The sequence below is a fragment of the Syzygium oleosum genome, unplaced genomic scaffold (genome assembly GCF_021117445.2).
Source record: "Syzygium oleosum isolate NSW1041296 unplaced genomic scaffold, Sole_v2.1 Sole_v2.01, whole genome shotgun sequence".
Lineage (NCBI taxonomy): Eukaryota > Viridiplantae > Streptophyta > Magnoliopsida > Myrtales > Myrtaceae > Syzygium > Syzygium oleosum.
In genome coordinates this window covers 34945445-34970153 of record NW_026607485.1, presented here as the reverse complement: position 1 = coordinate 34970153, position 24709 = coordinate 34945445, and the positions used below count along the sequence as shown (strand labels likewise).

General features: G+C 40.7%; 1 protein-coding gene across 1 annotated transcript; it reads right to left on the bottom strand.

Annotated features, from left to right (window-relative positions):
• Positions 1–15184: 15184 nt before the first annotated feature.
• LOC130137547 (uncharacterized) lies at positions 15185–22499 on the bottom strand. Its single transcript, XM_056309112.1, has 3 exons — positions 22370–22499; positions 18499–18809; positions 15185–15982 (listed from the first exon to the last, which is right to left on the bottom strand). The coding sequence occupies exons 1-3, from the start codon at positions 22497–22499 to the stop codon at positions 15185–15187; spliced, it is 1239 nt and encodes a 412-aa protein (XP_056165087.1).
• Between the last annotated feature and the right edge of the window lie 2210 nt (positions 22500–24709).

The following is a 24709-nucleotide window of genomic DNA, read 5'->3' as shown; positions in this document are numbered from 1 at the left end:
AAGAGCTGAGAACAAAGTGACAAACGGGTGTGTAAGGCGTGGGAATTTGTCGAATAGTTAGGTAGCTAGTTGAATGGCATCGGCATCTCATCTAGTCTAGATCAATTCCCAGAGGCTGCATTTAGTCATCTAGATTTTTAGTCAGAATAGGACTAGATAAGATAGGATATGAAATTTAGGAATTTTGCTATATCCTAACCACCGTTTGGTGACTCGCTGTAATAAAATCAGATATTTTCATATCTTATCATGTCCATTGTTTGTTATGAATGACATGTCAGTGTAAATGAATCTAAAAATTGCACAAACAAAAATGGTAAGAATCTCTCATGACACTCTTGCCTACGTCATTTTTATTTTTTTATTACTTTTCCCTTTCTTTTTATTTCTTTTCTTTTTTAATTTTCCCCTTCCATCATTCGTTAATAAAATTTATTAAATAGTAAACTATACTAATATACTTAAAATATGTAATAAATATAAATACTAAATATATATTTATTTATATATATGGAATTTATATCATAAGATAGAAAGAAATTTGAATACATAAATAAAAGTAGGAATAAAAACGAAATTGTTGTTATTTTTTGTTATATTGAATTTTTTATATTAGAATTAGAATATTATTTATATTCAAATTTTATTTTAATTTTATTAATTTAACGAGTTTGTTCTTCGAGAAAAATAACTTTTATATTATGGATATTAGAAATTCTATCCACCTTTATCCCACCTCCCCCATGGGATAATTTTATCCAAGCTATATCCCTATTATATCCGATTATGTTCTGTCTTGGGCAGGTATCAAACACAAGATATGATAAATGTTATTCTATCCTGAATTTTATCCTGACTGCCAAACGTAACCTAAGAGTTTCTGTTCCATAAGGCAATTTGGTCGTAATAGATCAACTTTCATGCTAGTTCTTGCTTAAGCATGAAAGTTCCATTTCAGGAAAGGACAACGTACCATGATACTTTCTATTTTGTCGAACCTTGATTTGGTTTTTGGTTTGATGGTTGCACGTGCTAAAAATTCCATATATTCCGTTTTGTTTCCCATCCCAGTCTTTCGCAACACTTTAGGGTTACTTCTTTTGTTAGGTCTCGACTTCTTCGCTATGATCTTCCCAGTAGTTCATATAGGAGCTGTAGCTGTTTCGTAAGCACTGAGCAAGCCACTTTGTCTACGAAGCTTCGCTACTCCGCCTACAGCAGTTCCTTATTCTTTCATTCTTGAATAGTAGAGGCCTTCATCAATTAATCTTCAGTCAAATTCCATCCCTTAAAAGGGTTCGCAGTACTTACTTTATGCCTTTCCTTCTGAATTTCTTGAGTAAGGAAGGGAATCGGTCAAGCCTAGCCCTCAAGGCTTCTAGCTCCCCTCCTCTTGGCCTCACAAAGCTCGCCTCCCATCTTTCGTTTGACTTTTAACTATGCAAGTAAAGAGGCTACACTTATCATTGCCTTAAACTGCCTAAGGAAGTAGGCTTCTTCATACCGTGCTGGATAACGAAGCCACCTCCACAACCTTCTCCCTTCTGTTTCTACATCTGTTTCTTCCTCGCTTTCCTCCCTTTCTTCCATTTCTAGGGTTTCTTTGAATCATAATGGCAAGTCTATTTTTTTATAGTCGCAACTGTTGTCATAGTCAACGTTCAATAATCCTAAGGGCTTTCACATCGACACGCCTTCGTTCGTTAATTCGGAGACCTGGGACCTTGGCTTAGCAAGGGATGAAGGGAAAGCTATTACATCTTTCTCCGTCAGTGGCTTATGTAGTGGTTGGCCTTCTATAAGTGACTTGTCCAGTTTAAGAAGTGGACCTGAACCTGGTGATCTATCCATGACCAAGATGAAACTTGGGTGAAACTAAGTGGAGGTCTGAACCATCGATACAATCAAATAGAAAGCCCCAAGGGCTCATCTGGTGCAGAAGCTAGGATTCGAGAAAGGTGGAAAGACTGCTACTTTTACTATTATCATTGTATATTTGTGGAGACTACTACATTAAGAAGACATCCAATCCAAACTTATGCAGAAATACGCTGCTAGAAAAAGTTGTTTGAAAGGCAGAGTTTGGTTTTTAAGAGGTGATAGCAGAAAAGTTGACAGATAAGTCACCCTTTCTACCACTCTACAAAACAGTACATGAGATTTTCACCTCATACGGCTCCTCATTCAATTCTTTTGAAGTCATTGGGCCCTTTTCCTCATTCGAGAATCTCCTCCATTGGGGGGTCCTCGACCAATTCAATGGGAGCTACAGATAATAATGATTCACATGAAAGAGTTGTACAACCTAAATTACTACTCGATTTCTAATGCATTAAATATATGAAATCCTAAATTAGGAAACATACATAGATGCATATAATATAAAATAAGCAACATACATTAATATCCGATAAAAATACAAAATCTGATAAAAGCGCAAACTACCTGAAGGAAGCACGAACTAGCTTCATAAATTATTCTTATGCATCACTGCTCATGGAAATTATGCAATATTATTCAAGAATCATCAATATCTATCAAAGATATGCAATACTTTTTAAATTTTGACATTATAATGTAGAGATAATTAATATTTTGATTAATCTTATAGGCAAGTTACTCTATGCAATGCATGAATATCATAATTGAGGGTCCAGCCTTTTGGCTCAAAGGTCCGATGATCCAATTTATGCCAGGTTTAATGCAAGTTATAAATCAAAGAGAATCAAACTAATCTAAGGTTTGACAACTATATAATATGCAACCAAATCTTAACATAAAGTAAATCTGATACATTATTCAAATACCCTACCAATCCTACCGTGATTAGGACTAACCCTAGGACACCAAAGGAGGACTCATGGCCAAGAGGGACAGCGGTGGAGCTTCAGGAGCTGTCGGTGTGCAAAAGAGACCACTGGTGGAGGATTTGACGGTTGGTGATAGATAGACTTATTAAACGGGTGGGTCGAGTCGGGTTTGGGTCGGGTCATTCATGACCCAACCCAAATTGACCCATTAACCTATTTATGACCCATTTATTTGTAATATAAATATCATGACCCATACCTGACCCAACCCATATCCAACCCATACCCGATCCGACCCATATTAGTAAAACACTTATATATTTAACTAAATATAAGAAAACTTGTTTCTTATGACTCTTTTTAAAAATTATACTACTAAAACATTTTCATGCAATACAAAGCTAGTGAACAATTTTTATAATTTTTTTTTAAATTGAGGCTATGTTTGTTTCGTGAAAAATGCCACATTTTTATAAAATATTTTCCATGAAGTCATTTTCCAAGAAAATAAAAAAATTTCCAATGTTTTGCTGAAACTTGAAAATGAATTAGAAAATATTTTGTGACGTTTGGTATATAAAATCTGATTTGATTTTACTTCATGCATGCATTTTAATAATTTTAATTATATTTTATTTTTAAAATTGAATTTTTAATTATTTTTTATTTTTATTTTTTTTGTTTCCTTTATTTTTGGTCGGTGGTTAGCCACAGCGACGGCTGGTGACCGGCCACCGGCCATTGGGGAGGATGAACTCACCAATCTGGCGAGGCCTCAGGCGACCTTAAGCTCACCCGATTCCAGCGAGCTGAGCCTCGCCAGCCTCGGGCGAGGCTCCACCTCGCCAGATCCGATGAGCCCGAGGCCTCGCTCGCCTCCGGCGAGATCGTTCCTTCCCTGTGGCCAGTGGCCGGCCGTCGCCATGACTGGCCACCAGCCGAAAATAAAGAAAAAAGAAAGAAAAGAAAAGAAAAGAAAAAAGAAAAAAATAACAAGAGAAATAAAAATAAAAACAATTTTGATTTTTAAAAAATATAATTTTTTTTTTAAAGGGGGTGGGCTTAATGGGTGGGGTGGGTTGGAAATGGTTTTCACACTCAACCCATTAAGACCTTTTTATGATAGGCTTAAAACTTGGCAAAATGACACTATAAGTGCCATAAGTTGTGTACGGAGATCACTTTGGTGCCATAACTTTTTTTCGGATCACTTTGGTGTCAAGTCGGAGGAAAAGAGATCACTTTAGTGACTCCGGCATTCTGGCCAAAAAAAGAGCCACGTCAGATTTTCGACGAGCCATGTCAGATTTCCGGCGAGCCATGTCAGCATCGGAAATTAATAAACAAAGAGCCACGTCAAATTTCCGGCGACCATGTCAGCATTGGCACTAAAGTGATCGTTTTTCAAAAAAGTTGACACCAAAGTGATTCGAAAAAACCACCCGCCTGGGTGGCGCTGCTGGAGCGCACACTCTTCCTCTTGCAAAAGGTTGAGTGTTCGAATCCCGGGTGCTGCAGGGTGACTTAACCGGTGCACGTGTGTGGTGGCTAGCACGTGTCGCCCCCAGGGTTTACCTCCCGGCTGTCGGCCGTGCGGGGGTTCCCTGGGTCATCAAAAAAAAAGTGATTCGAAAAAAAGTTATGACACCAAAGTTATCTCCGTACACAACTTATGGCACTTATAGTGTCCTTTTGCCCTTAAAACTTTAAGACCTTTTTAAGATGAGCTTTTCAAAGTTGCATTGACCCATTTAAGTCATAAATGGGTCATATATGGGTTTTAAGACCTATTTAACAGATCTATCAATGGACAAGCAGAGGCCATGAACACACAAATCGAAGAGAGAGAGCACTTTTCGAGATTGAAGGAAATCTGCCAATTCTCTCTAATGTGCACAATATTGGATGAATAGTCGAGATCAAAATGAAAATAGGAAGGACAGTGAGCGATAGATAAAGTAGCCAATCAAACCGGGAAGACAAGATTGCAATTTTATCTAATGGTGTGATCATATGGGGAGAGTTAAGCAGCCGAAAGCAACCTTGGATTAATTGACAATTAAGCAATCAAATCTTATTAATAATGTGCAGCATATCAAAGGGAAATCTCCCTAGATGGCCGGCCACCTAAACTTGATTGTGCGTGCGACGGTTCGTGGTAGCACCCACAGAGAGGCCATGTGATTTACATGTGAGAAAGGCATGTGCGTGGCAAGGCATGTGATTAGCACATAACCTCGTATGCTATGCCCCTATTCCAATGTGCGAAGGTTCAAGGAGATGTAGGGGAATAGCCATGTGAATGGCACATAATCTTGGCACGTAATTGGCACATGATCGAGACATGTGCGAGGCATGTAAGCATTGATCATGTGAGATGTACATGTGGCCATGAATTAAGATAATGTGAGCGTGAATTTCAAGGCTTGTGAACATGAATTTGAGGACTCATGACACCCGTGATCGTGTCACATGGTGTCGTGCAATACTACCTTATTTATTATGTCTGTTTCCCAAAATCTTGGAATCACAATTAGTTTAGCGTCCAATACCTGAGATTCCAACATTCTTGGAAAGCATATTCTCGAGTTCATCAAGTTGGTTTCAAGCTCTCAGAATGTGGGAAATTTAATTCTAGGCTCGCCTGACCTTTTAGATCCGAATTTGAGCTCCAAGAATATTGGAAATTCAAATCCCTACCTCATCTTTAATGTTTGGGTTCCAAGAATGTTGGAATTCTCAGTTTCGAACTCATCTCTCCTCTTTGATTACGAATGTCAATCCAGGCTACTCATCATCTTCACCTCTAGTTCCCTGTAACATGGGTTAGTCTTAAAATGCAATGAAATGAATCCAAGAATCTAGATGTAATGCAAATGGGGATGATGTAAATGATACTTTTGTTTAGAGATCGGGGTTGATACCTAATTTTTCAGATGCAATACATGGGGGAGCCAAAAGCAAGGTGTCAACATATACTGCAATTTAATACACCACCAATAATAGATATAGAATTCATTAAGAGTTTAACCAAACCTCTCTATCATTGTAATCTTGCACTATCTCACCTTAGGAGGGACAATAATTTTTAACAATGCATCACTAGATCAATAAGTGATTTATCATTACCATATAAAACTCATTTATGGGATAGCCAATTACATAGGTTGGGTTACCATCACTGTTGATTTTTCTCAATTGGATTAAGTCTCATTCAGCTCGATGTATCACTAATTAATTTTCTTCCTAAAAGTTTAGTTAGAGGATCGGCCAAATTCACTTTTGACTTCACATAATCAATAGACATAAGTCCATCGTTAAGCAGCTACTTTACCACACCATGTCTCAACCGGATGTGTCTATTTTAACCATTGAAAGTTTTATTCTTTGCAATGACTATTGCCGCTTGACAATCACAATACATAGACACATAAGGTGTCGGTTTCATTCCCAAAGGAATATCTGCCAAGAAGTTTCTTAACCACTCAGCCTCATTGCCAACCAATTATAGAGCTACAAACTCTGCCTCCATGGTGGATTTAGCCATTATTGTCTATTTGGCTTATTTCCAAGTTACAATAACCATTTCCCACAAAGACATTATTATTTGTTATTACAATCTTGTCAGATTTGAACGACACCATCACCCGAACCTTTCCCAATAGAGCTAAAGAAACATCGTTCGCACTTATGCTAAGGACATGCAGTATCATCTGAAGCCAAAGTCTTGCCAGATGTAAGATTAAGAAGGAACTTTCCTTTTCCTAGGAAGTTGAGCAATCTTCGAATCACCAAGATAGTGTCTTCTCCTTCCCCTATAGGAGTGTAGGATGCAAAGGCATTTTTGTTTGCATGTATATGCCTAGTAGCACCAAAGTTACCACCCATTTTTTCACATTGGCCACAATATTGGCTTGGTAAATGACTGCAACAATTATGCCATCATAGTCGTCTGCTTCAACCAAGTTGACTTTTGGTTTAGTAGGATTGTCATTTGTCATTTTTGTCTTTCTACATGATGACCTGGTTTACCGCAAACAATGCCTTTCTTTTTTAAGGTGGGGCGACCAACTTTAGGTTTATAATTAGGTCTTTTGTTATTATACCCGTTTTAGCGACATAAAGGTCTACTTTGCACCAAATTTACCCTGGTAGTAATCTCCTTAGCTTTGGCAACCTTGATCTTCTTACGGGAAGTGTTCTCAATAGTGTTATGCACGACGAGATCGGCTAGTGACAGTTGCTTGTCTTTATGCTTGAGTTGCTGCTTGTAGTCATTAAGGCTTATTTTTTAAGATTGTTGAACAAAATTGGAGAAAATGAAAATAAGATCAATTATCTGAGGCATGTCAACACGGTCATTAAGGATAATTCCATTGTTCGAAGTATGAAGCTCAATGCAATAGGCTCTAGCAGCTATTCTCCAAGGATAAAATAGATTTTCCTTATTATTCTACACAGAATAATAGATGGAGCATGAACTACAAAATTATATGTGAAACCCGACAAAGATAGAAAAGAAATGGAAGGAGAACGGAGAATTTTCTTGTGGAGGTATGTTTTACTTGGACTGTGGTTTGGAGGTTCTATCTGATGTAGCTAGCAAGTATCACCTAGAGGGGGGATGAATAGGTGTGATCTTAACCAATTTTTAATAATTTATGCGAGAACAAAATAAATCACAGAAGAGTCTGAATAAAATTCAGATTCAAGACAGATTATATAAACAGTGCTCTTGATGTGCAGAATATAAAGTAAGAGATAAGGGATAGAGAATCTGCACACAAGTTTATAGTGATTCGGCTTATAGCAAGCCTACGTCCACTCTCCCACGCTTACAGCCTACCGGCTGGATTTCACTAAGTAATCAAGAGGAATTACAACTTTTGAGTGTTAACAATCTTGTGTATGATAGGACTCTCTATCTCACACAATCACTCTTACAAAGTGTCCCTCAAGATCTTAATGTTTTGCTCAGAACGACAAGAGAAATGATTGGAGTATGCTCAGACTTTGGACTTGTTGATTCTTGATTCTGTACACATTCTGCTGCTCGTTGATCTCCTTAAATACTCCTCTACTAGCCGTTGGACAGCTTTCAGATCATCATCTTCCAATCTTCACTTTGGACAGATTTGTATAATAAGGATTGAGTAAGGTGCTCCTTCTCGGTAGCAAGACTTCCACACTCCTGCCTAGGACTACAAGGGAAGAAAATCTATTTATAGTTCTTCTCTTGCTTATACATCAAGGATTATTAGAAATATTAAGATATAGAGTATGCTTCCTTCGTCCTCTAGACGCTTTAAATATTTTTAACAAACGGTTGGCACAATCTAACTTCAAGAAAAGGCCCCTGCTATCTTTTTTTCAATCACGCATGCTTCCCATCGATTATCTATGCAGCTAAAAAGTATCGGATTGTTTTCCTTTTAGAGGCCCCACGGCAAAAGGCCGTCATCAATCATGTCTTGCATGTCTAGAGGTTTCCTTCATCCATAGTGTGACAAATCTCCGCTCTACGTTGAGAATTTTTCCTTCTACCCCTAGTCAATGCAAGATGTCTTCACTATCGATAATGATTTATGTCTGAACATTTTTTTGGACAATGAAAATATTTTCGTTCATTCGTTTTTGTAAACGATATAAGCGATTATTTTTAGAAAAATATTTTATAAATTATTCATTTTCTACAAAATAAATGAAGCCTCGATAAGGAAACACTTCATGGTATTTGATGTTATCGTCTAAGTTTTTTAAAAATAGGTTATAGCATCATTTGTATTTTAACTCATAGCACCATATGCACTTCAATTAAGCTACGAGTAGGCTCTATACAAAATGTTTTCACTCAGTTGAATTTCTATATGGAAAAGAAAATTTAGTATTAGAGAACTTTTAAATTCGGCCTTCAAATTACAAGACTAGTAGTGCTAGGGTACCGAAACTTGTCTAACTCCTGATCTACTCGATTCAATATTGCTTATCTCTTAACTCGTTATACACTGCATCTTACTTTACAATAACATTGATATTTTTCTAAAATAGCACCAGCCGACGTTATTTATTTCAGTTATGCAATAGTTCTAAAAACTCATTCCATCACATGCCATGAGATTGATATGTGGGTGTCAATCAGACGACTGTACAAGTTTATGTTCTCACACGACCCAGTTTAAACATTCACTTGTTGGGCCCAACTCTCCTTGAGTTTTGAACCACGACTTACGTAGTTTATGCGGTTCATGAAAGAGATCATTGCCCTCTATTGGAAATTTGTATTTCATCTAGCATCCATCATGCACAATCATGAAGTTTATTTATTAGAATTCATTTTGTCTTGTAAAATAATTTTTTTTTTATTTTTACGTAACTAATCTTCATCGCCGTTGAGACGGGCGATACAATCTTTAGAATTAACTCATTGTTCAAATCCAATGAGATAAAAATGATTCCAGCAACAAAAAAAAAAATTACCCTTTTATTGAAAAGTCTTCTCAGATAGAAAGGCAAATACATTTTGCCCTTTTCTTGCTTTAATTGGCGAACGTCACGCCGGCGTAAAGGCGCACTTGGATGATTCCGCGTACGAACCAATATGAGTCCCCAACGAGTTTTAACTTTCCCAAGTCCGCGGCACAGGCTCGTCCGTACACCTTTTTCTTGTCATTTTGTTTGAGCTCTTTGATTCTGTCTGCAAAAAAGCAGCTTTTCTTATATGGCGACCCATTCGTGTCGTGTCCAATCTAGTTGATTCACAGTCATCAACCAACAGTACAGGAACTGTACTCTCTATGAAATCACACGCCATGTTTTTGTCGAGAGAGACCGGAAGAAGATTGGAAAGAACGCGGTGGGTGATCCACACGTCTCTCACACGGATTGTAGAGGGAACGAATGCTTTCTAGATGCTGCACAGGAGGTAGAGGATCCAGTCAAGAATTTATCAAACGTGGAGGAAAGAAAGATTATGCACACACATACTAAGGTGAATTTGTCATGGAGTGGAGATTCATGATGATCGAGCGGAACTGCTCATAGAGGCGACAAGGTAACCCACGAATACCTAGATCATTCTTATATCTAGGGTTAGTTAATAAACCTAGTACATTATTGAAGATAGTTTTGGAATCATGCATACTTGAATTCTAGAGTATTCTTTGATAATTTTGGAATTGCGCATTTGCCTGCGAGCCCCTACTATGGCCGATGAGGACGTCGTGGCCCTCACCTAGATTCGGCAAGGGTGTCCCAGCCCTCGCCTGTGGCCGACGACCTCTGCCGGCCCTCTCGGCAACCTACGGAGGACAATAAAAATAAAAATAAAAGGGAAAAAAGAAAATTTTCGGAAAATTTAAATTGCAAAATTCATCCTTGTCGATGCCGACCATACTTCTAAGGTCCACGTCAACGATTCCCAATCAAAATTGACCGAAATGACCACATTGAAAATCGTCAAAAAATTTAGAACTAAATTGACAAAATTGAAAAGTTTAGAACCGAATTGGCCGCCATACAATATATTTAAAACTTTTTGGACAATTGTCGTAGAGAAACACAATACTCATGTGTATATGAGATTGTCATCCTCCTCATTTGTATCCGTATCACCTAATTCAATCTTCCTCATATATTTTTTTCTCGACACTCAGCCAAATGATATAGGCCAAGAGGAACCTACTTCTTTTCTAACAAATTTCATACATCCAAAACATGAAACTTCCTATTTTAGCTCGATTCCCTCCATGCAACAAGATGCACTCAACTAGGGTTTAAACAAGCGCAGCCACTCTGTTTCTTTTTCCTTTTCTTTTTCACATGCGACTATTCTTGTGTGACCAAGCCATCAAAGTAGGCGAAGTGAGGACAAGTCATGAGTGGCGACACCACTGTCTACTCGTGCACCTTTATCAGCGGTGAGTAGCTTTGATAAGTTGCTCCCGCCACTTACCTTTTTTTTCACAAGACAACATGGTAGTTGCAGCTTTGAAACCAGTGCTTCGACTGCCTTATCATGGCAAAACAAAATTGCCAATGTGTTCAATTTTCATCATAGTGATCCACTGAGGAAAAATAACATAGTATCTTGCCGAATATGAAAAGGGGGAAAGGTGCGACTTTTTTTGAAATTGATTTCGTACATGTACAAGCACTGGTCGGCCCTCCATCGATGATCATTCCTTGGACTCAAGTGCCCCGGACACTATGCACTCCTGGAGCAAAATAGGAGGAGGACCAGAGAATTTCCGATTGAGAAACAAATCTGGCTTAGAGACCTTTTCCCGCGAGGGGTGTGCTGAAAAGAAAAATCGAGAACCCAAAAGCTCGATCCGGACCGATTATTTTCGAGCCTGGATAGGCTCGAGCTTGCCTACCGGGGTTTTTTTTTCTTTTTTTTTTCTGTTGGGGTCAATCCAAGTCTTCGGGCACGAGAAGCTCCGCCTTGGAAAAAGCGGGCAAAATTTTTCTTTAAAAATAACACACGCGTATATATGGAAATGATTCGATGACAGGGATAAAAAAAAAGTTCGATTACATATCTAAACATCGAATGAGTGACAAGTGATGGGGTGGTAGGAATGGAAAACGCGTTGGAAAAGCGATTTTTTAGGCTGAAGACGGCATCAATCTCATTTGGCTTTCAATTTCATGCTGACGAGCTATCGACGAGCTTTCCATGTGGTGCTTGTGGGTCTCGCGACTCTACCGGATTAAAGAATTGTTCCTCGTTAAAGTTGAGGGGAGTGAGATTTTTAAGGAGTGCACCGTTAATCATGATGTGATTGGATGTTTGAACTTGGGTTATGAATGGTTTGTTTGTTGCAAACTTATAAATTAGTCAAAAATACATTCCTGGCAAAATCTAATATTACTTAACCGTTAAAAAATTATGAAAAACTACGTACGAACACGCGTAGATCCTATTAGTAATTAAACCAAATCCATTAGATCAATTATGCGAAGAGGTTATCGATTCACTAAACAAGTTGTTGATTTCAAGGTTGCCGATTGGTTACCTAGCTAGTTGTTGATTTATAAGATTGATGTCGATGTCTCTTCGGCTTCAAAGACTGGTGCGCAAATTAAGAAGAGTCTTTATTATATTGTTGTTATCAAGAGTCTGTTCGTGTTTCTATTTTCTTGGAATAATTGATATATTTATGAGTCATTGAAGAGTAACAGTCATATAATAAGCCTATTTAAAGGCAAGTCTTCTGATCGTTTATGAAAAGGTGAAATAAAAATAAGTAAAAGCCCCTTCATCTCATTCTCTTGAGTTGTGAGTGTTATACCATCAAACATCTTGAATGGACAACTCTCTTCCTGAATCGACAATTCACCTTCAAATTATTCTCATCAGATCCTCTAAATTTATGGGCAAATTTTACATATTAAAGTTACTTCCTAAGAGATCGACATATCAACACAACCACATTTGCATAACCGCATCGATTTTCCCTATATTTTTGTCGTTGTTGTCCTCTTCTTTTCTTTCTTTTTTTTTCCCCTTTCTCTATTTGTCCCAAATTGCCCTCCTTCATTTCTCACGAGCACGACCGGTGTTGTTGGCCAAGGAGCCAACACTGTCCACTGTTGCCATCGTGCCATGGCCGCCAAGTCGCCATCGTCGTCAACCAGCATGGGCCACTGCAAGCTTGGCCAGCCTTGCCGGGGCCCATCGCAGCCCCTCTCTCTCTCTCTCTCTCTCTCTCTCTCTCTCTCTCTCTCTCTCTCTCTCTCTCTCTCTCTCTCTAAGCCGTCAGGCGGGTACAAGCACGGTCCAACACAAACAACCTCGGATCTGAGGCTTGCTACCTCGCCAGACCAAAAAAGCCTTCAGGCCCGACAAGCCCAGTCCGTGCTCACCCGCAATTCCAAGCTGTATACGAGAAGGTTTCACAGGCTTATACTTGGGCTTTGAGATCGAGTAGCAAGTGGTCATTTTGTGAATTAAATACGTAGTGAATCGATATCCAGTCACTTGAAAATTATCCTGGCCTGTCATATTGTTTCATTCTTGACTTTAATTAACCATGGCTTTTGCATAGTGCCCACCAATAGGACCTCACCAAGATTTATCTATGCTTATATCTACCACCCACCACTCCAAAAACTTTAAACACCCTTTGACTTTGAGACACATTCATCTCTTCTTTCTATTAACATCACAACATAAAAATTCTTATATGTAACAACATATGTCGACTTATGGATTTGTCCAATAAAACCAGCCTTAATGTATATTAGAGGCGACATTATCACATCAGGAAATTTAATTGAACACGAAAACCATCGATCTGTGAATTTGATAGACATCTTTTACCATTATCGGAGTCATGTGCATATATAGGAGGGGAAAAGAGCACCGGAAGTACCAAATAACTTAATATATTACGACTTGATTATATTACGAACACAAGGTTTAGAATTTGTAGTGTAATTCTTGTTAAATATGAGTATTTTGTATAGGGAAGAACAACAGAAGCTTAAAAACATAGAAAACTGTATGCTTAACAACTTTGCACGAAAGCATCATTTCTTCACCAAAACTCGTCCAAGCACTGTAATGGGACTTGCAATAAAAGCGCTATACCCTACTCTGAGAGAAACCTGAGAGGGAGATTGAATCCAAGCTTATCAACGCCTCTTATTAGACCTATGTTTCTATTAAATCACTAAGTTATAAGACAAGTAGATACATTAAGCACTCAATTTCCCGTTAATGAGATAAGGGGTTTCTTGTGCTAATAACAAGCTCACACACACCTAATAATAACCCAACCCCATCGATCTGTGAATTTAATAGACATCTTTTCCATTATCGGAGTCATGTGCATATATAGGAGGGGAAAAGAGCACCGGAAGTACCAAATAACTTAATATATTACGACTTGATTATATTACGAACACAAGGTTTAGAATTTGTAGTGTAATTCTTGTTAAATATGAGTATTTTGTATAGGGAAGAACAACACAAGCTTAAAAACATAGAAAACTGTATGCTTAACAACTTTGCACGGAAGCATTATTTCTTCACCAACAAAACCGCCAAAGAAGCGTTCAACAAAATGATTGTCTAACATGACAGATCAAATAAGTCAGACCCAAACAGAAACCTTAACTTATGCAAGCACCAAAACTCGTCCAAGCACTGTAATGGGACTTGCAATAAAAGCGCTATACCCTACTCTGAGAGAAACCTGAGAGGGAGATTGAATCCAAGCTTATCAACGCCTCTTATTAGACCTATGTTTCTATTAAATCACTAAGTTATAAGACAAGTAGATACATTAAGCACTCAATTTCCCGTTAATGAGATAAGGGGTTTCTTGTGCTAATAACAAGCTCACACACACCTAATAATAACCCAACCCCCCCCCCCCCAACTCTCGCTTGCGAACCTGATCTCTCTGCTCCGTCTATCACTTGATTTGGTATACCTTTGCAACTTTCGAGAGTCCATCGAATTTGCCAATAGGATTGAAAACACGCCGATCAAGTTGGGCTTCCGATCGGAGTTCCTCCTCTCTTTAGCGTAGCTTATAACTCAATGTCTTAGGATTAGTCAACACATCCTTTAGGCGTTTCCGCCCTCTATGCCTGTTAGTTTTTTTCTTCTGTTTTTTTTTGGTTAATGAAAAACTGGGCTCCCGGTAAAATTCAAGCCCGGCTTTGACCATATCGGACTCATGTCTCTCTGCAAGAATGGCTAGCCCGAACAAAAGGCAAATTATATTGGCCCGAATCGAATTGGACTGGGCCAATTATAAAGAGATATATATTAATTACAGCTCGTTTATTTATGTCATTTGTACAATGATAATGACACTCACAGCAATTATTTTGACATAAACATATATTATATAATCAATATAATAGCTAATCACGAATCATGGGTTATATACTTAATAGTGGGTAATAATTAATTCGATAGATTATGTTATCTTCAAAAAAATCAATTATGTATTCTCGGAAATACATTCAAATTACAATAATTAACATCAGTTGCTCATTAATAAGTATGATTATCTAAACTTTCAATTAAACGTAATATTACATAATAAGATGATTATCTCAATTGCTAATTATATTTGTTAATTCTCCAATTGATACGCAATTATTATTTCATCATACTGTTAGTTATGTAATGATGTCAAGTTTATTCTGATATAATCACATACTACACGGTTAACTGTAAATCGCAACCATAACGGTTAATAAGTAAATGGGATATTACAGTCATGATTTTCTCGTAAAGTGACAAATTACTATGATATAGGAAAAATTATCCAAAAAGTCTTAAACTTAGGGCACGCATGGTAACATTTCTATTCTAGAAATCAATTTCTGACCAGAAATAGATTTTTCTATTTCTATTCCGTTAACGAGTTATGGAGGACAATGGTTGGCGGTGGGAGGCGGCACGGCCACAGGCTATGGATGACGGCGGTTGGCGGGCACGCGGATGACGATGGGCGGCGGCGGGAGGCGGGCCGGGCGTTGGCGGTGGAGCACGGCGGCGGCGCAATTGCCGGGGGAGAACAGGCTAGCCGCGCAATTACTGTGGGCGGAGGGCGGCCGGCGTCGGGCGGTGGAGCACAGCGGTCGGCCGGCGGATAGCGGTGGCGGTTGCCGGGGTTGGAGGACGGCCGGTGTCGGGCGGTGGAGCACGGCGATCGGTGGCGGCCTGCGTCGGGCGACGGAGGACCGTGGTCGGCGGCAATAGGCGGCTGGCGGTGGAGGACTGTGGTCAGAGGCAAGAGGCGGCCGGCGTTGGGCGGTGGAGCATGACAGCCGGTGGCGGAGGACGGCAGCCGATGGCGGGTGGTGGCCGGCGTCGTGCGGCGGACGACGATGGTCGGCGACAAGAGGCGGCAGGCATCGGGCGACAGAGGACAGTGGTCGGAGGCAAGAGGCGGCTGGTGGGCCAGAGGCGGCCGGCAAGTGGCAGCGAAGGACGGCAGGAGGCGGCGGTGGGCGGGTTGCGACCAAAGTTGGGCGGTGGCGAACGAAGGAGGATGACGGTGGGAGGAGGCGATCGGCGAAGGACGCCGGCGGTAAGCGGCCAACGGCGGGAGGCGGTTGACTGCGGGAGGCAGTCCACAGCAAGAGGCAGCCGGCAATGGCGGGAGGCGGCCGGCGACAATAGCAAGTGGCAAGGGGGTAGCCGGCTAGTACCGAGGGCGAGCAATAAGAAGAGTTTTTATTTCTCATTTCTGTTCCAGAAATAGAAAAGTAATTTTTTTTTTACTTCTGATTTCTGTTTCAAACCTATTTGTGGAATAGAAATTTGTTCCAGAAATAGAAAAATGAAATTGCGTTACCAAACGGATTTCTGTTCCAAATCTGTTCCTGGGAACAGAAAAATAGAGAAACAGAAATGATTTCATACGCGCCCTTATTGTACGGTGGCCAATTCAGTTCTAAACCTTTAAATTATGCCAATTTAGTTATAAACTTTAATCCTAAAAATTTCGATGATTTGGCAATTTACTCATAAACTTTTAAACGATTTGCCAATTTAGTCCTTCCAGCCAATTTTGATCGGAAATTATTGACGTGGCGGTCTAGTAAATGCCGGTCGTCTTACGTGTCACACTTGACTATGACATGGACAATTTTTGTAATTTTTTCCTTTTCTCTTCTTTTCTTTTTTCTCTTTTTCTTTTTTCTTTTTCCTTTTTTCCCTTTTTCCCTCCGCCGTCCATCACTAGGCCTCGTTGGTGGCCAGCAGAGGTTGCCAGCCTCATGCAAGGGCCGCCCTTGATATCCTTGAGTGGGGGACACTTGGGCCTGGGCTAATGAGGGCCATGCTCGCTAGATTCTAGGTAGCCCTCACTTGGGCAAGGGTCGCCCTCCTAAGGCCAAAGGAGGGAAAAAGGAATAAAGAAACATAAAAGGAAAGGAAAAAAAAATTCACAAAATTATGAAATTTGTCCACGTTAGCCCTAGCCATGCCACGTAGGATGGCCATTGCTGATTAGATCGCCACGTTAGCAATTTTCGAGTAAAATTGGAATGACTAAATTGCCAAATCGTTAAAAAGTTTAAGACTAAATTGGCAAATCATCAAAATATTTTGGACTAAATTGGCACAATTGAAAGGTTTAAGACTAAGTTGGCAAGTTGTCAAAAGGTTTAAGACTAAATTAATACAATTGAAAGGTTTATGACTGAATTGGCCGCTGTATAGCAGGTTTAAGATTTTTTGGATAATTTTCCCCTACGATATAATATTTACTTTAAGATAATCACATGATAAGCTTTTAACCTTAAATTATAATCATAAACAAGTGTTTTCAGAAGTGAATAAACATTTGATATAATGAAGTGTAATATTTGATAATATATATATAAGGAATTTAACTCATGATTGACTATTACAGTGATAAATATTGTATTCTACATAATTCAGATTTTAGTGGTATTTTGGAATTGTGATTTTATTTCCTCCTTATTACGTATGCTACTCATGAGATCAAACAGTTTAAGAGTTATCAATCATCATAACAGTTACTATAACTCTATCATACTACAACGCACTGAATATTACCATACAGCCTAACTCCATTTCCACAACCCGAACGGGCTATAAGTAACCGTACATTAAAGCCATCGACTCTATACCAATTTGCTAGGTCAACGGAAGAGTAAAATCACTACAAACTTTAGTAAGCTATGCTATGCCGAAAGATTAAAAGAATCTATGGGATAGATAAACAATAACACCAAACACAAAAAGCACATCAAAATCCACGTACGGTTTACCAGTAATACACGAATCGAAATATAACCTAGTTTCTCTATCAATTCGATTCTTTGACCATAACTTAAACTAATGTACGACATATAAGAAGTGCACGTAACATGGTTTGAACTTCACAAAGATCCGAAAAAATGGGTTTCTTCTAAATTTGGCGTTTAAAGTTATTCATTCAGAAAGTTTTCTTGCGGTTTAATAGAGTTGACCAATGAACGCTTTCGCACCACTCGAGAAAGGCCTTAATTTAGTGTTTTCCGCTGTGGGCAATTTTTTGACTATTTGCTAAGCAGATTAAAAGCAAAGAGAACTAATCTCAACAAGGATCGTTTTGTCGGGTGCCACCTTCTGTTGTTATTGGATTCTTCAGCTCATCTCAAAACTCTCAACCCAAAAAGAAAAACTAAGGCTGGTAAATATATCCACTGTTCTTTTCCGATCCGGAGAAAACCCGATTCACGAGTTCTATGGGTGCGTTTGGCACAGCATTTGAAATGCTACTTTGGGAATGCAAATGCCTTTGTGGAAGCCCTTTAGGAAAAATGCAAATGGCGTTTGGTAAAAACTCATTTGCAAAGCTATTTTGACCTAAGTGGTGTTTGGTTAATTTTTTTACAAATAGGCTTTGAGGGGGCAAAATACCCTTTACGGCTCCGCGAAGGGCTACGGCCGGGCGTAGCCGAATCCGCGCCGGCGGCCGTCGCCCGTGGCCGAAGGCCCCTCGGGCACGCCGACCCTGGGCGACGAGGCCCGGTCCACCCCACGACGACGGGCTGACCAGCCGACGGCCGCCGACGCGACCCCGGCGCGGCAGCGCCGCCGTCGCCGACGCCCAGCACGCGAGAAAACCCGATTCACGAGTTCTACATGGGAGGTGCATGAGCCATCCTGTGCTCGCATGTTGTGAGCCTGAGGGGCCGCGCGCACCTGGCGACGGCCAATGACGGACCCAGGGAACAGGCGCCCCGGTGACTCCCAGCCGACGGCGCCGGTCCCATGCTGACCCAGCGGCGGCGCCGTCGCGCACCCGCCGCCGGCGCCGCCGCGCGACCCGCGGCGGCTGGAGCAGGCGACGCTCGCCGGCAGCGTCGAGTCCCAGCGGCCGCCGCTTAGCGCCGTCGCCGGGCGATCGCGCCCCCGGCGCCGGCTTCGGCGACTCGCGGCCTCCGTCATTGCTGCGCCCTTTGCCCTCGGAGTCCCTTTGGTGAAGAAGATGAACAAGAATGAGAGGGCAAAGCCTGAATATTGAAATTTGAGTGAGGGTAGTTTGGGAAGTATAAAAATGATTTTGGCATTTGGTTCAAGGTGAAAGTCCAAAGCTAGTCCCGATCGCAGTGGGCTTTCGGCATTGAAAATGCTAATTTTGAGCATTTTCAATGCTCACGCTAACCGTTTGGTTCAATTTTTGGGAAGGGGCTTTGGTGAAAGCCCCTTCCCAATCTTGCACCAAGCGCTATATGGGAGGTGCATGAGCCATCCCGTGCTCGCATGTTGTGAGCCCGAGGGGTCGCGCACAATGAGGGGGAAAAGTAACAAAAAAGGGGAAAATTACTAAAACAGTCCTAATTATATTACAATTATGCTAATTCAATCATAAACCTTTTTTTTTGCAAATTCAGTCCTAAACCTTTTGCATTTGTGCCAATTCAGTCCATCCGGCCGATTTTGACTTGTCGGCGCTGATGCGGATGTCAGCCATCTGGCGTGACAATTTTTAAATATTTTTCTTTATTTTTTTGATTTATTTTTCCTTTCTTGTTTTTTTTCCCCTTTCCTTCTTCCCCTTGGCTGGTGGCCGAACCCACTATGGGCTAAGGCCGGCGAGGACCTCGCTGGCCACTGGTGAGGCTCGCCCTCACTGTCGCTAGGCGAGCTCGACCTCGCCCAAATCTGGCGAGGTCGAGCCTTGCCATGGCCAAGTCGAGCTTGCTTAGCGCCCAGCTGACCTCTTTAGATCTGGGCAAGGTCTAGCTCACCCAGCAATGGCGAGCTCCACCTCACCCGCAACGGCAAGGCTAGCCCTCGCCAATGCCGGTAAGGGCGAGCCTCACCAATGGCCGGTGAGGACATTGCCGGCCCTAGCCCCTCGTCGGTCCGGCCACAGGCCAGGGGAAGAAGGAAAGGGCAAAAAAAAAATATTGAAAAAAATAAATATTTATATATTAAAAAAATTGCCACGTCAGTACCGATCGGCCAAAATTGACCGGATGGACTGAATTGGCACAAATACAAAAGGTTTAGGATTGAATTGGCAAAAAAAAAAAAGGTTTAAGACTAAATTGGCACAATTGCAATAGGTTTAGGACTGTTTTGGTAATTTTCCCCCAAAAAAGTCCTAAATTTATTGTGCTCATGACAATTCAGTTCTAGATCTTTCAATTATACTAATTTTTTGTTTTGTCTGGTTCTATCATATTTCTATTTTACAAGCCACTGTGTATGTTATATGTTGTGCAGGTTTCGAAACCCTGCTCCCTTACTTACGCATCCCCACCCCCAGCCCCTTTGAGAAGGTTGGGAATTGAACTCTCCGCCTTCCCCTTCTCAAGTGGGAAGGGTGGCCACTAGGGCAACCCACAATGGTCTAATTGTACCAATTGAGTCATAAGCTTTTTGACAATTTATCAATATAATCTAATTTTTGGCCGAAAATCACTGACATTGACGCTAGCCGCCGTCCTACGTAGCACGACTAGCACTGACACACATAAAATTTACAATTTTTAATATTTTTTCCTTCATTTTTTAAAATTTTTAATTTTATTCTTTGTTTTTTTTTAACAACTCTAGGTCGGTTAGGGTATTGTGGCCCTCACCCGAACCAGGTGAGGGCATCGCGGCCCTCGTTAGCCAACAGGAGAGGCTCCCGGCCCTCTCCTGGATCTAGGCGAGGGGCCCTCGCCCAAACCTCGCCTGTGGCCGGCGAGATCTGGAAAAAAAAAGAGGAAAGGAAAGAAAAAACAAAAAAGTAATAAAAAAATTTAGAAAAACTTTATAAAAAATTATCCTCATCAGCACCGGCCGTACTACATAAAACGGCTGGCGTCCATGTCAGGAATTTCCGGTCAAAATTGGCCGGATAGACTATGTTGGCAAATTGTTAAAAGATTTAGGACTCAATTGGCATGATTGAAATGTTTATGACTCAATTGACATAAATGCAATAAGTTTAGGACTTTTTGGGTACTTTTCCCCACAATGAGGAGTCAAATTGGTCATTTATAATTAGAAAGTTCATTATACAATATTATGTTTGAATTGACCTTTACATTTTACTTTTTTATTTCAAATGTTATTACCGATGCACTCTTAACATTTTTTTAATCTACTTAAATTTTCGTATCGTATAAATGATAACATAAATCTGCTAATAAATTTTGAAGATAAATTAATATTCTCCGTAAAACAAAAAGAAAGTGCTTTATTTATTTATTGAATCCTGAAAAAAATGCACTATCGTGGAGTCTATTGATGCACCCGCTTAGTATCACATACAAGGCACAAACTTTCTCCCTATACTTTTGTTGGACGATATTTCTACTAATAAAGTATTTGAGTAAATGATTGGAATCCTCTAAAATTAGAAGGATAAATTTTATGTCTTAATTACATAGTCATTGGGGATTAGGGGTGATCAGTTTTAGGGCGGATAGATTTCAGACGAGTAACTTAAACTTACCTTGTTAGAGTTGATTCTCCATTTTTTGTATCGGCCAACCTAGTTGGTTCCAGGCCGGTTCCAAGGTAGACTCGAGAACTAGCCAACAACTTTTTATTTTTAATTGACCTATACCTTTAGACTCTGACGGAACAAAGTTGGAGAAGTTCACTTTACTCCTTGAATGTATAGACCTAAGCAAACAATTCCTCTTCCATAGATACAGATTGCTGCATAGAATGACCGCTCACAGTGCAAAACCAAAGTTATTTGCAACTTCAAGGGAAAAAGCCACAAAAAATCTCAAACTATATTTGTTATAACACATTTATCCTAAACTTTTTTCTTGTGACATAAAAACCCCAAACTTGTATCTATGTGACACATTTACCCTCCGTTAAGATTCTGTTAATTGATTTTTCAACTAAAATAACATCGTTTTTATTTCTCTTAAGCCATGTGGGTGCCATATCAATACCGTTTGCTTTCTAGTGTCCATGTAGCCAAATTTTTAACAAGTCACATTGATAGAACTTTGATGGAAAGTAAATGTGTTACACAAGTACAAGTTTGAGATTTTTTGTGTCACGGAAAAAAGTATCATGATAAATGTGTCACAGTGGACATAATTTAGGGTTTTTGGTTGCTTTTACCCCAACTTTAATATACAAACATAATTTCTTTTATTCAAACACCAGAGGTCTTATATTGATAGGTTAATAGCTTCTCTCTTCTTCTTTTTGCAAGAATGTTTGTTGACAACTTAGATTTGCGTTGATTATTTCCCTCACTCACCAATGCAAAATCGGTTCGACCCTAGAATCGGCCTTACAAGACCTGTTTCCTGGTAGAACCGGCCGATTCATGTATGCAACTGGGAATCGAACCGGTCAAGGTCGGTTCCCAATTTTTTTTACTCGGGCACCGGACCCATCCCTGTGCAAACCGACCTAAAACCAGGCGGGTGAGACCGTTTTCGTCCGATTCTCAAGTTGAACCGACCCGGTTGCTCACCCATATTGAGGACGTATCGGACTATTGAATTCTGACAACTAATATGTTCTCCTCATTTTTTGACTCTTTATTTTCTTTTATTGTTTTTCACAATTTTCTTTCTTCCCTTCTCTTTTCTTCCTCTACCTGCATCCCCGATCGGCTCCTCCACCCTCATGTGGTTGTCGTCCCTGCATGCTAGCCATCCTTGTGCTGTGGCCGAGTCGCTGTTATCACCACTCCCTCCGCCGCTAGGGCCTCCCTCCCTCCCTCCCATGTCCGGTGACCGTCGAGCTCATGCTTCGTATGTGGCGTAGGAAAGAGAGAGCGTAGCATCCCTATTGTTCGCAGCCGAGGCTGGGCACGACGGAGGTGGAGGTGGAGGCGTAGACCGGAGAAAGGAGAGAGAGGGTTTGGGGATTAGGATTTCGATAGGGTGTGAGTTTGTGTGTGTGATCCTTTTCCGACTTGTGGGGTCGCATTTTTGTCAAAGTCAAGCTAAATGAGGCGATGTAGCCGTAATCCAAGCCCTCAGCTAGTTATGTCAATTATCGCGATATAATGAAAATCGAAAGTTTTCTCTAAATTTAGAGGACCCGACACGTACATACATATTCCGGAAAGGAAAAAAAAAAAAAACAAGTGCACACATGTTGATGTCCAATGAAAAATCCATGTAAATATTGGGTATGGTTGGACACACAAGTAGTAATCGTTACTGCTTATATTTTGGGATGATTACCAAAAAATTTATCAATTTATTGTACGAATGCCAATTCAGTTTTAAATTTTTTAATTTGGCCAATTGAGTCATATACATTTTAACGATTTGCCAATGTAGTCATTCTGGTCAATTTTGATCAGAAATTGCTGACGTGAACGATTTTTGTAATTTTTTAAAATTTTCTGAATTTATTAACTTTTCCTTTGTTTTTTTCTTTTTTTTTTTCTTTTTCTTCTTCCTCCGCTGGTCACCGGGCCTTAGCGATGGCCAACCACAAGCGAGGGTCCCCCTCGCTAGATATAGCCATAGCCCCACGAAGTTGTCCATTACCAAATACGGCGAGGGAGACCCTCGCCAAATCTGACGAGGGCATCATGACCAGCATAAAAGGAAAAAAAATTAGAAATTTTTTAATAAATTGCAAAAATCATCACTTCAGTGTCGACCGCCGCTCTGATACCATGAAAGGGACTATGTTTGGAATGAGAACTTAGCAAATGCAGGTATTCGGTCCCCTTGCGTTGCCTCTCTTAGGCCTTACCTTGTCGAGACCGACTTTTAGCATCCGCTAAACCCTCATTCCGAACTTAAGGCCTTATGGCAATGTACAAGATCCTTATGAAGGCAAGTGCAGAACATATTACTAAGATAAGGTGCTATCTTACCATTCTAAAATCTATAATACCGAATAGGAATTTGAAGAGAAGAAGGGAGAATTAGCTTTGCATGGTTTAGGCACTCAAATGGCAGTCGGCGCTGATCGAACAGCCGCATCGGCGATTTCCGATAAAAATTGGCCGGATAACTACATTGGCAAATCGTCATAAGATTCAGGGCTCAACTGGACAAACCGAAAAGCTTATGGCTGAACTGACGTCCGCACAATATGTTTACGACTCTATTTTTGGTAATCATCCCCTCAAATTCCGGAGGGCTCAAAAGTTTTGCGAAACCGCCACTAGCTATTTCAAAAGTTTAAATTACTAGATAAAGGCCGAATCTTAGCATCGGAATACCTACAAATAATGGGCTCAATAATACTCGACCGTGGGCGGCAATGAGCTGCGCACGCATACGCATAAAAAAGCTTTCGAGAGGCCCTCTCATGACTACAAGGGAGGAGGAGTTAAAGAGTCGGTTGTACTTTTGACAAAACCCTCGTGGGCTGTGGGGAAACAAGTTGCACATTAACATCACCGAAATCCAATCGATTTAAGCTCGACAATAATCAAAGAGGGCAATCATCATCCTCCTCTCCATCCATCGCCAAAACAAAGAGGGGGACGGAGGGAAGGGACGTTGCGGGGTTCGCCACCCTTTGGTCAGACACCGTTCATGGGTCACGTGCCCCAGACATCGTTTTCCTTCTTGATCAGCCGGTGAGGAAATATAGGTAAAAGAAGCCACAGAAGAGAGAGGAAAGAGGGGAGAGAGAGAGATTAGGTGGCGAAGACCGGACGTTGGAGAAGGAAGGAACAGGGAAGGAAGGAAGGAGGACTTTCTCTCTCCTCTCTCTCCACTCGGACAAGGCGACGCACGCGCGGGCGCGTGGCCCAACTAACGGGGGCGACCACGCGCGACCGTGGGGGTTGACAGATGGGAACTGTCCGGTGAACCAACCAGTCAAAACCTCCAGTGCCTTTGCCTCGTCTCACGAACGACGCTCGAATCCGGGAATAATAAACCCTAGCGGCAGCAGCAAAGTGAAACCACGACAACTAGTACTACTCTCTCTCTCTCTCTCTCTCTCTCTCTCTCTCTCT